A 12,921-nucleotide genomic window follows, 5' to 3' on the forward strand; every position below is an offset into this window, starting at 1 on the left:
TTTAGTACGCCTGCGTCCTCTACCGGTAAGACTGATTGTTTCGAGGTAGAGGCGACCGCAGCATCCACTTTCGGGACCTTAGACCACGTTACCAACTCCTTGTCACTGAAGGGGTACCTTCTCCTTGAGGCCGAGGGGAGGTAACCTCTCTGGTCCTGTTTCTCCCATTCTTTCTTAACCAGGGCTTTTATGGCTGGTATAACTGGGAAGTCTCTCCTCTTACTATCAGTTAGTCCTGCAAACATTATTTTGCTTGCGGCTCCCTTGTGTCTGTGCACCCCATGGTGTTTCTCATAGACTTAACTAAGTTGTCCATGTTCTCTAAGGGGAAACAAGAATGCCCCTCCATATCTGAGGAGGATGACGATGTGGATGCGTTAGAGCTATCAGAGACCACAGCCTCGTCAGTCTGAGCTGGCCACAGTCGGTTTCTTAGTCTTAGTATGTGTAGGTGTACTACTAGACTGGGTTAAGGCCGATAACTTCTGTGGCTGACACTGATGCCTGTTTCGCAGTCTCATTAATGCATTTTCTACATAGCCTTTTTTTCTTTAGCCAGAGGTGGGAGGCGAGGTGGGAGACGAGGTGGGAGAAGAGGGAGGCGAGGTGGGAGAAGAGGGAGGCGAGGTGGGAGGCGAGGTGGGAGACGAGGGAGGCGAGGTGGGAGACGAGGGAGGCGAGGTGGGAGACGAGGGAGGCGAGGTGGGAGACGAGGGAGGCGAGGTGGGAGACGAGGGAGGCGAGGTGGGAGACGAGGGAGGCGAGGTGGGAGACGAGGGAGGCGAGGTGGGAGACGAGGGAGGCGAGGTGGGAGACGAGGGAGGCGACGAGGGAGGAAGGTATTTGTCAGCTTGATAGGCAGAGAGTCGTCCACTCACCCAAAGAAGCTGTAGGTACCGGATCAGGAGGCTGAGATGGGGGCTTTTGGCGTGGCTTCTGTCCGAGGAACCTTGCACGCTAAACCCTCTGCAGCAGGGTGTTTTTTTGTGCTCCACCATTATTTTGCCGATATCTCCCCCCCCTGGGAGCGCCTCCTCAGGGTAGGTGCAGCTAATTTGCGCGTGCTCGGCCTGGTATACAGCCACCGAGCCAACGCCGCTGAATATTGTCCCTTTTTTTTTTCTTCTTGCAGCTTCTGCGGGTAGGGGGCGGGGAGCACTTTACATGCTTATGCTCTGTCTCGCGATGCTCCCGAGACAGTGCGTGCGCCCTGCCGCTGGGGATTTTCCGGTGACCCGGAAGTTCCCCCTTACTACTTCCGCTATCGGCGCTGCATGTGCGTCCTCCCTCTGGGCACTGAAGCCATGGGAAAACGGAAGCTGCATCTGTTCCCTCCGGTTCTGCGCTCCCACACAGACCGGGACGGCCATCTCCGGACCCCGATGGCGTGTGTATATGCAGGAGAACCCCGGGGCGGCCTCACCCGGACCCGTTGTTTCTGCCATCGCTGCTGCGGCTGTTTAGACGAGGAGGGAGCCGGATTACAGCACTCCCCCATCGCTGCTTCTGGACCGGAACCCCTGCCATTCGGACAGAGACTGCACAGGCAGTTCCTTGGCCCAGGTATGTTTGTAGAAGAATCCTGCCGTTTCCCACAGGAACATGAAACCAACTGAGGAGGAGAGGCGGACCGCCCTCTTTTATCTCTGTAGGTTTCCTGTTCCTATGGGCGGATTCCTCTCTCCAGTGGGTGCTGTCGTGACGAAGGGTAAAAAAAGGCCTGGAGTTGATTTGAGGTGTGGTGCTTCCATTTGGAAGGTTTTGCTGTGAAGGAAACATGCGGTCAAAGGAGCTCTCCATGCAGGTGAAACAAGTCATCCTTAAGCTGCAAAAACAGAAAAAACCCATCCGAGAAATTGCTACAACATTAGGAGTGGCAAAATCTACAGTTTGGTACATCCTGAGAAAGAAAGCAAGCACTGGTTAACTCATCAATGCAAAAACAACTGGGCGCCCACAGAAGACAACAGTGGTGGATGATCGCAGAATAATCTCCATGGTGAAGAGAAACCCCTTCACAATAGCCAACCAAGTGAACAACACTCTCCAGGAGGTAGGCACATCAATATCCAAATCTACCATAAAGAGAAGACTGCATGAAAGTAAATACAGAAGGTTCACTGCATGGTGCAAGCCACTCATAAGCATCAAGAATCAAAAGGCTAGACTGGACTTTGCTAAAAAACATCTAAAAAAGCCAGCACAGTTGAATGGAAGAACATTCTTTGGACAGATGAAACCAAGATCAACCTCTACCAGAATGATGGAAAGAGAAAAGAATGGCAAAGGCGTGGTACAGCTCATGATCCAAAGCATATCACATGTGTAAAATACGGCGGAGGCAGTGTGATGGCTTGGGCATGCATGGCTGCCAGTGGCACTGGGTCACTAGTGTTTATTGATGATGTGACACAGGACAGAAGCAGCCGAATGAATTCTGAGGCATTCAGAGCCATACTGTGTGCTCAGATCCAGCCAAACTGATTGGTCGTCGTTTCATACTACAGATGGACAATGACCCAAAACATAAAGCCAAAGCAACCCAGGAGTTTATTAAAGCTTAGAAGTGGAATATTCTTGAATGGCCAAGTCAGTCACCTGATCTCAACCCAATTGAGCATGCATTTCACTTGTTAAAGACTAAACTTCAGACAGAAAGGCCCACAAACAAACAGCAACTGAAAACCACCGCAGTGAAGGCCTGGCAGAGCATCAAAAAGGAGGACACACAGCATCTGGTGATGTCCATGAGTTAAAGACTTCAGGCAGTCATTGCCAACAAAGGGTTTTCAACCAAGTACTTGAAATGGACATTTTATTTGCAATTATTTAATATGTCCAATTACTTTTGGTCCCTTTAAAAACAGGGTGGCACATGTTAAGGAGCTGAAACTCCTAAACCCTTCATCCAATTTTAAATGTGGATACCCTCAAATGAAAGATGAAAGTCTGAACTTCATTCAACTGCTTCTGAATTATTTTGTTTAAAATTCATTGTGGTAATGTCTAGAACCAAAATTAGAAAAATGTTGTCTCTTTCCAAATATATATGGACCTAACTGTATATCCAAGTTTTTTTTTTTCAACAGAGTGCAGGGCTAGTAAGCAATTTGGATCGGCAGTGGCTTTTTAATAAACTTTTTATTTAGTTATTTCTATTATAGACTATTTCACATGTTGAATCCCTACCCCCATAAGGTCATAAAGGACCTTTGTGGACATTTGAACATTCATATTTTTTTATTGTATATGATTTTTCCTGTACCTGATATATTATCCCCAGCTACAGTGGAAATGCAGCTTCCGAGCTACATAGCAGAGCTGACAATTTCCTAGGTCCTAAAGTTCCTGCTCCTTCCGTAGACCCAGCAACATAACCGCTGGGTCAGGAGTAGGAAGCGCTGCTAGCGACTGTTTAGCGCTTTGTATACAGTGATAACAAAAATAGAGACAGTAATAAACCATCCCTGCCTGTGCTATGAGGAGTCCGGCTGTGTCTGACAATCGCCTCTCTGCTCCCAGAGCTGCAAAATTGTATCCAGCGACAATTTAGATCATCACTACAGAGTAGAACACAGACCGCCAGGATGTTTCAAGTCTATGGGCAGTCTGCAAATGGTTAACAAAAATATTAAATATTATTAGACAAAGGAAAAAGTGATGTCTGATATTTGAGGAGTAAAAATTAATGCACAGCAAAAGCCTTACATTGGCAACATTCTATTTGGTACCAAAAGTCCACTTGCCCCATCCCCAGTACCCCTATAGTGTCGAGTGATGATAATCTGACATTGCTTGACGAAATCTTGTAAGGAACACAATACAGGAACTCAGAGCACAAGTGTCTAGAACGTTTTCTCCTGTTAATAGTAAAAGAAGAACTCCCATAAGCTCAGCATGGCAGAGACAGCTGTAAACTCATATGTCTGTGCATTAGTAAACCTAAACTGGGCTCTAGTAGTGATCTCATTGAAATAAAACTTCTGTAGGAAGATGCAGAGTAAATGCACATACTTAATGCTTTGAGACCAGATGGCCTCAATGAAGGAGTCACTTATTGAGCATTCATATAATTTTTATTTTTTACTGGAAATTTGCTATATGATTTTTTTCTTTTCAGAGTACCGTAATTATTTCCTGCCTTGTAAGATTATTTCTCTTCAGTGAAAGTAAAACCATGCATTTAATATAACCCTTTTCTTGACTCAATCAGATGTACAAGATATTTCCTAGCTAGTAGTGATGAGTGAGCATGCTCGTTAATAGAGCATCTTCAGTGTGCTCGAATAATACGTTTGAGTTCATGTAGTTGCATGTCTCGCAGCTCCTTGTTAGGCAATCCCTGCATGTGTTGTGGCTGTCTGATTTCCCATTTATTTCCTCTCTCCTTTGATATGATCTAACAAGTCCCCCCACCAGTACCTCCAGCATCCCCCGGACCTGTTCCCAGGCGTCTTCTTCTGGGAAGATAATGGCGGGTGTATGCGCAGTGCGCCCACCAAGATCTGCTGGCCAGCACTCGGCAACAATACCAGATTTTTCCTATTGGTTCATTTTCATCACTGTGATAGATCCTATCATAGTGATCATAAAAAAAAAAAAAAAAAAAGTAAAATCAAACCCCCCTTTATCAACCCCTTAGTTAGGTAAAAATAATAAAAAAAAAAATGTATTTATTTCTATTAGGGATAGGGTTAGGTTGGGGCTAGGGTTAGAGCTGGGGATAGGGTTAGAGCTAGAGTTGGGGCTAGGGTGGTGTTGAGGTTAGGGCTGGGTTAGGTATGGAATTAGAATTGGGGGAGGGGGGGTTCCACTGTTTTGGTACATAAGGGGGTCTCCGAACATGGCGACCGCCATTGATTCAAGCCAATTTTGCGTTCAGAAAGTCAAACGGTGCTCTCTCCCTTCCGAGCCATGCCATGTGCCCAAACAGTGGCTTTCCGCCACATACAGGGTATCGCCACCGCTGAGATCTCATCTCCCAAGATCTTGGTGCAGAGATCTCCATCTGCGCATACGCCTCCCTCGGCAACCATTTTCCCCAGAGTCCACCAAATAGTAAACCATGTAAGTGCGGGGGCTCTGGGCTTTCACAAAATGTCGGCAGAGCCCCCGCACCACCGAACACCTGCAGCGGTGCAAATCGGAACACCCCCTCATCCCAGATTGTGGCCTGCAGCAACGCTCCATTCTTGCCTCCTCCAGCAGCAACCCTGCGACCCCACTTCACCGCAGCCACCACCCCCGGTAAGCAATAAGACACATGGATTATAAGAAGCGCCACCAAAAGTTTTTTTTTTCCCTACTTTTCTCACTCAAAATTTGGGGTGCAACTTATAATTCGCAAAATACGGTATATGTCTTATGATTGATTCCGAACATATTCGGTAATTTCTACTCCCATTGACTCTAATGACGTTCGGCTGTGTTCAACGAATACTGCCCCACCCCCACTGTCCATACTTGTAGAAACATACAGGCCATTAACACCCAGAAACTTACGAAGAACTTGCAGTCTTCATTGGCCCCTATCTCCTCCCTCTCATGTCCTGATTCTGCATTGAAGCATTACAATGAAACACTTCAAAGTGCCCTGGATGAATTTGCACCCCCTATAAATAGAACACAACACAGACGGCGACAACCCTGGCACACCCTGCAAACACATTTCCTGCAGCGGTGCTCCAGGTGCGCCGAACGTCTGGAGAAAATCCAATCTACATGAAGATTTCATCCATTATAAGTTTATGCTTAGAACATACAACACTGCCCTTCACCTCTCCAAACAAACCTATGTCAACACCCTCATCACCTCACTGTCCAATAACCCGAAACGTCTCTGACACTTTTCATTCTCTACTCAACCAAAGAGTACAGGCCCCAACCACGGAGCTCCGAGCTGACGATCTGGCCAATTACTTCAAAGAAAAAATTGACCAGATTCGACAGGAAATTATCTCCCAATCACCTCATACCATGCACTGTCCTCCCTCCCCCACTGCATCTAGCTCACTCTCTGATTTTGAACCAGTCACAGAAGAAGTAAGCAGGCTCCTTGAATCTTATCGCCCAACCACTTGCACCAGTGACCCATTTCCGTCACATCTCCTCCAGTCCCTTTCCCCTGCTGTCACCCCTCACCTAACTAAAATATTTAACCTCTCTCTCTCTTCTGATATCTTTCCTTCCTCATTTAAGCATGCCATCATACATCCACTACTTAAAAAACATCCCTTGACCAAAACTGTGCCGCTAACTATAGACCTGTCTCTAATCTTCCCTTCATCTCTAAACTCCTGAACCGCCTGGTCCACTCCCGTCTTATCCGCTATCTCTTTGATAACTCTTCTCGACCCTCTCCAATCCGGTTTCTGCTCTTTACACTATACTGAAACTGCCCTCACTAAAGTCTCTAATGATCTACTAACAGCTAAATCAAATGGTCATTACTCCATGCTAATTCTCTTGGATCTCTCTGCAGCATTCGACACTGTGGATCATCAGCTCCTCCTCACTATGCTCCGTTCCATTGGCCTCAAGGACACCGTTCTCTCCTGGTTCTCCTCCTATCTCTGACCGCTCATTTACTGTATCTTTTGCCGGTTCCTCCTCCTCTCACCTTCCCTTTACTGTTGGGGTTCCTCAAGGATCGGTTCTAGGCCCCCTCCTTGTACACTGCCCCTATTGGTCAAACAATCAGTAGATTTGGTTTCCAGTACCATCTCTATGATGACACCCAATTATACGCTTCTTCTCCTGACATCACACCAGCCTTTCTAGAACACACCGCCGATTGTCTAAACGCTGTGTCTAACATCATGTCCTCACTATATCTGAAACTGAACCTGTCAGAGACTGAACCCCTTGTGTTTCCTCCCTCTACTAATGTACCTATACCCGACATTGCCATTTCTGTGTGTGGTTCCACTATTACTCCCCAGCAACATGCCTTGGGGTCATACTCGACTCCGAGCTTTCCTTTGCCCCCCACATTCGATCAAAGGCTCGCTCTTGTCATCTGCACCTCAAAAACATTTCTAGAATTCGACCTTTTCTTACTTTTGACTCTGCAAAAACTCTTACTGTTTCTCTTATTCATTCTCATCTCGACTATTGTAACTCTCTTCTAATCGGTCTCCCTCTTAAACTCTCCCCTCTCCAATCTGTCTTGAATACTGCAGCTAGGATCATATTCCTCACCAATCGTTACATCGATGCCTCTACCTTGTGCCAGTCATTACACTGGCTACCCATCCACTCCAGAATTCAGTATAAACTTATTACCCTCACCCACAAAGCCCTCCATGGCTCAGCACCACCCTACATCTCCTCCCTTGTTTCAGTATACCACCCTACCCGCGCCCTCCGTTCTGCTGATGACCGGAGGTTAGCATCCTCAATAATCAGAACCTCCCACTCCCATCTCCAAGACTTTACACGTGCTGCACCAATTCTTTGGAATGCACTTCCCAGGTCAATACGATTAGTCCCCAATCCCCACAGTTTTAAGCGTGCCCTGAAAACGCATTTATTCAGACAAGCCTATCGCTTCAACACATTAACCCAAGTATCCCTGTGTGGCACAGCCAAAAGTTTTACCATAACCAGGTTCCCCGCATCATGTTCCCACATGCTTTATGCATACATTAGCCCTCTGTGTCTGTACTGTTACAAACTTAACATTATGGCTGGTCCATACAATCAGGGCAACTGTTACCACCCACCTTTCGTGTCTACCTCTTTCCTCAGACTGTAAGCTTGCGAGGAGGGCCCTTATTCCTCTTGGTATCTGTTATGATCTATGTGATTATTGTTATGCTGTAATGTCTATTGTCTGTACAAATCCCCTCTGAAATGTAAAGTGCTGCGGAATATGTCGGCGCTCTAGAAATAAAATTTATTAAATTGCAAAAACAATATTCGATTCCGATCGTATTCGGAACTGAATTCAAATAAATTCGCTCATCTCTAATCATAATTGTAAAAATTGGCTTGGTCATTAAGCACAAAATCGGCTGTGTCACTAAGGAGTTAAGGGAATCGATCAGCATGCCTTTTGCCAGTTCATCAGACAGCATCATTAGGTAAGGACAAAGGCAGAATTGTACGACATATCACTTACAGTAGTTTAACGAGTGCAGGAGTTATGACAGAATTACTGTTTTCTCTGTTGCACATTCAGCAGCGCTCAAAATGTTGTACCCTCGCCAACATCACTTAGCAACTTTCTGTGTAAGGGCGCAGACAGACAGCCGTATTTCTTGTGCAAGGATCGCATCACAGTGCACAGACTGGCCTGGAACATCTCCTGACCTGGGTGCGACAGCGGGATGTATTTCTATGCATGCTCTGGTCATGGGAGCCGACGGTCAGGCTGAGGATTGGAATGCGATCCTCGAACGAGAAATACGGCAATCTGTCTGCCCCCTACATTGTATCGTGACAGAGTGCGGCTAATCAGTGCTGGGGTGTGGTTGTACTCGGAGGTCAGTTGTCCTGTAGTGACAATCACCTGCTGATAAAACATTGATTGTATTGAAATGGCAAAACACAGCCATGTCAGTGTAATCAGGGTCTCGGCTCCTAAGGCCCCGACACAAAGATGCACCAGTGATCCCGACAACGATACGACCTTGTCAGGATCGCTGGTGCATCGCTACATGATCTCTGGTGAGCTGCCAAACAGGCAGCTTCACTAGGGATAAGCACCAGCGAAGACGCTGGTATCTAAGGTAAATATCGGGTTACTAAGCGGCGCGCGTCACTAAGTTACCCGATGTATACCTTAGAAACCTGCGTGCTCGCGCCGGGAGCTGCCAGCATGCAGGTTTCTAAGGTACACATCGGGTATCTAAGTGACGCGTGACGCTTAGTAACCCGATATTAACCTTAGATACCAGCTCCCAGCACCTGCCTAGAGCGCTGGGAGCCCTGCTGATCGTTGGCTCCCGCTGCCACACGCAGAGACGCGCGCTGGCCAGCGGGAGAGCAATGATGAAAAAATGGCCCAGGATGATGCTGCACGATCAGCGATACCCGGGGGGGGGGGGGGGGGGGCGGTCGCTGATCCCCATCACACACAGCGATCTCGCTGGCGAGATCGCTGTGGCATCACAAAATCAGCGATCTCACTAGCGAGATCGCTGTGTGTGACGGGGCCTCTACAATATGGTGCTCTCAGAAGACAAAAGTGAGTGAGGATACCTGTGTGTATATAAAGTGCGATGTGTCGACTTTCAGAAAATATATATGTATGGGACATTTTTATTTTGGAACTTAGATTTAATTTGTACATGTCAAAATTGAAATTATTGCCCTGGCTATCAGCGGCTCATAGTTAAAAACATTTGTAAAAAAAAAAAAAAAAAAAAAAAAAAGCTAGCAGCACAAAAAGTTAAAATGCAACCTTATAGTCATGGCTCTAGCATGGCAGCTTGTATGGTCTGGAATTGTGCTCACAGAGGCCCCAATATGGAATATACTTACAGGAATAGATTAGTGCTGGAAATATAGGCTCATTTCTTTCCTGCGCAGTTTCCACCAGCATCCTCAATGGACCCTTAGGGCACAACACAGCTAGCAAATCTGTCAGCAAAGGCACAATACAGTCATGACAGAAATCAACCAAAAAATTAAAGTTTATCAAGCTGAACTACTTTTGTTTTGTACATCATTGATTGCGGTATCTGTCACCTGTAAGAAGTTGGCATCCTGGTCTACAAAAAAAGGGCTTGCCTTGTAGTTAAAAGTTATTTTGTGGTTGTCAAAATGTAAAATAATAAAAGTAACTAATGGTCCAGTACTATAATTCTGAATGCTGCACTACTGGCCTGATTTCACCCCCCCCCCCAATTAGTTTCCACATAAAGGGCTTCTTCCGGCTCTAGGTCATTGATGTGCCTTAAGGACAAGGTCTGTTTGGCTGAGTAAGGTGAATCACGGCCCATGTTTCTCTGAAGTGAGGTCCAAAAAAGAATTTTCTGAAACTGTTTCTACTTGTAATTGACTGTATGGTACAAACATGTGTCAGTCCAGGTCAGAATATCCAGTCACATGTGGACCATCATTCAATTGAAAAGTACCCATCCAACCTTACTCTCAATCAATAGCTGGTTATTGGGTGATCATACAAGTACAGTACCCAAAATTAACAAGACTTTTTAAGGAAGTTCTGCAAAAATGGAATAAAATGGCCCTCGCCACTATTCAACAAGCAGCCTAGTTACGTGTTAGAACAGGTCGCAGTCTAAAACACTGTTTGAGATGTGTGTCTGAACTGACAGAAGAATATTGTAAACACACATTTCTGATCTGCAAGAGAAGGGCTGTATGTATCATGAGAAGAAATAAATCTTCATAATGACTGAGCATAAACAAGTTTCTTTTATAGCTTCAGTCCACTGTGTGCTGTCAGTCAGCAAGAAGATTTACTTCTTCTCATGTAACAGCTCTGCACTGAGAGTTGGGAAATGTGTATTTTCGATACTTGTCTTTTGTCATCTTAGACCCACTTATCGAGCTGTGGTTTTTTTTTTAGACTGTAACCAGCCTTGACATATGACTAGGACAGGCTGCAGTTTGAATTAAGTGACAGGGTCCAATTTATTGTATTTTTGGAGAACCTCTGAGTCAGTGTCAACACACAAGTGTTGCACAGGATCAAAATTAAGAAAGTTACTGACAAACCTGCATTATTGCCAGTACCTGCCAAACAATTGGAATCACATTATCTGTTAATAATTAAACAGACATTATGGCAACAATTTAAAAACAACAGAAATTAGTTACTTACCATAAACAGATATGGCTCCAAGAATAACCCAAGCTGACCACTCTGGCAAATACTTGATGAAAACAAGAGCCATCAGAGCACTGATCATGATAAGATAAGCCTGCTGTAGTTGAAGAGGCCCTTTCCAATGAATACAGATCATTCCCACTGCCCCAAAATTCCAGATGACCATGAACAAGGTTGGGTAGTCCATCGCCACATTGTACGTTTTGAAAACCTCACTATAAAAGTAGAAAGGCAGGATTTTGGTTGACACCATGAAAGTTATTAGCAACATCTCCATTTGTGGCCAACATGCTTTTTTGACGTTCTATTAACGTACACTTAAGAGCACGTAAAGAAACACAAAAAGAAGGTACAGTGCAGCTCCAATTATGCAAAAATTAGGGGGTTGTGGCTATGCTGTTGCCTGAGCAGATGTGTTTATGCCAAGCTCCTATCAAATCAAGTCCGTGGAGCCTCATTTAAGGGTATGTGCACACACTGCAGATTCACCTGCGGGTTTTTTCCTGCGGAACCGCAGGTAAAGTGACCTGCGGTTTGGCCTGCGGTTTGCCACCTGGACAATGGAATAGGTGGCAAACCGCAGCAGAATCCACAGAAACAATTGACATGCTGCGGAAAAAAAACTGCAGCTTTTCCGCAGGTAAAAAACCGCAGCGTGAGCACTGCGGTTTTGAAAACCCATAGGCTAACATGGTAAAGTACCATGTCTGCGGAACTGCTGCAGTTCTGCAGGGCCAAAACCGCAGTAAAACCGCAGCGTGTGCACATGGCCTTAGAGTCTCAAACATGGGACTAGCCAGATCTTCCTCCAGGGAAGGACCCAGCCAAGAGTGGCTCCTTTCGGAAACCACCATTACCACCATATTAAGTGGCCCTTTAAGTTAATATCCAGCTCTTTACAAGTTTACAGATATGACTAGGGAAATACCAAGGCCAGGTATCCATCCACAGACAGCTGTTTCGGGGTGTTGCCCTTCATCAGTGTGGAGTAGGATTCTGGCTAGGTGGGAGCAATGCCTAGTAGACCAACATCACGAAACAATCACTGACCTCAGGGAGACCAGTCAAAGAAAACACTGCGGCAGTCGGCAAAGGCGCTCAATCAGTGAAATCCTAGGTGCATTGCTCCCTGGGAAATATGAATAAGCAAATAAAGTCTGTTTCCCAGGGAGCAATGCACCGAGGATTTCACTGATTGAGCGCCTTTGCCGGCTGCTGCAGTGTTTTCTTTGACTGGTCTCCCTGAGGTCAGTGATTGTTTCGTGATGTTGGTCTACTAGGCAATGCTCCCACCTAGCCAGAATCCTACTCCACACTGATGAGGGTCAACACCCCGAAACAGCTGTCTGTGGATGGATACCTGGCCTTGGTATTTCCCTTGTCATATCTGTAAACTCGTAAAGAGCTGGATATTGACTTAAAGGGCCACTTAATATGGTGGTAATGGTGGTTTACAAAAGGAGCCAGTCCTTGGCTGGGTCCTTCCCTGGAGGAAGATCTGGCTAGTCCCGTGTTTGAGACTCTTAAATGAGGCTCCATGGACTTTATTTGCATATTTGTATTTCCCAGGGGGCAATGCACCTAGGATTTCACTGAGTGCCTTTGCCGGCTGCCACAGTGTTTTCTTTGACTGGTCTCCCTGAGGTCAGTGATTGTTTCGTGATGTTGAGCTCCTACTATCAGGCTTACAAGCATTCACTATCTTCAGCCATTTTAGCTTTTTTCATGACCTAGACTGGTCACAAGCATGAATACTAACTAACCCAGTTGTCCAATATTTACTCAGTTTTTCTGTCGGCAACGGTAGTGAATTTTGAAGAGATCCAAGTTCACCGTCCATTACTGGACTTGCATGCTATTGCATCATCCAGATTCTCTCAGTGGCTTGATCCAGAATTTGTGTCCCTTGTGGAAGCTCATTGTGCTGCTGGGCCTTCAGTTATTTGCAGTCTAGCCTCTTCTAACCACACTGGATGGGACCTACTCTCCCAAATCTTCTGTCGCTGCTGGTGGATGTGGTGAGTTGCGGAACGATCCTGTTCCTCAATGTGCTGTTTTAGCCATATCTTCCATGCCCCTTCTTTGCTGGGGTTGTCCTCTATCGGTGACCAAGTCTGGTGTTC

The 12,921-nt window shown here is 46.0% G+C and overlaps 1 protein-coding gene across 3 annotated transcripts in view; it reads right to left on the bottom strand.

Moving 5' to 3' along the window:
- The window catches only part of LOC141049015 (presenilin-2-like), a 105,168-nt gene that overhangs the window by 56,421 nt on the left and 35,826 nt on the right, over positions 1–12,921 (bottom strand). For all 3 annotated transcript variants that reach the window (XM_073545111.1, XM_073545110.1, XM_073545108.1), the window contains exons 6-7: positions 10,793–11,013; positions 9,487–9,585 (exon numbers count right to left, since the gene is read on the bottom strand). In XM_073545111.1, the coding sequence (XP_073401212.1) occupies positions 9,487–9,585; positions 10,793–11,013 (320 nt within the window). The remainder of the gene's footprint in view (positions 1–9,486; positions 9,586–10,792; positions 11,014–12,921) is intronic.

Source organism: Dendrobates tinctorius, unplaced genomic scaffold (assembly GCF_039654945.1).
Source record: "Dendrobates tinctorius isolate UK_male_01 unplaced genomic scaffold, ASM3965494v1 ptg000140l, whole genome shotgun sequence".
Lineage (NCBI taxonomy): Eukaryota > Metazoa > Chordata > Amphibia > Anura > Dendrobatidae > Dendrobates > Dendrobates tinctorius.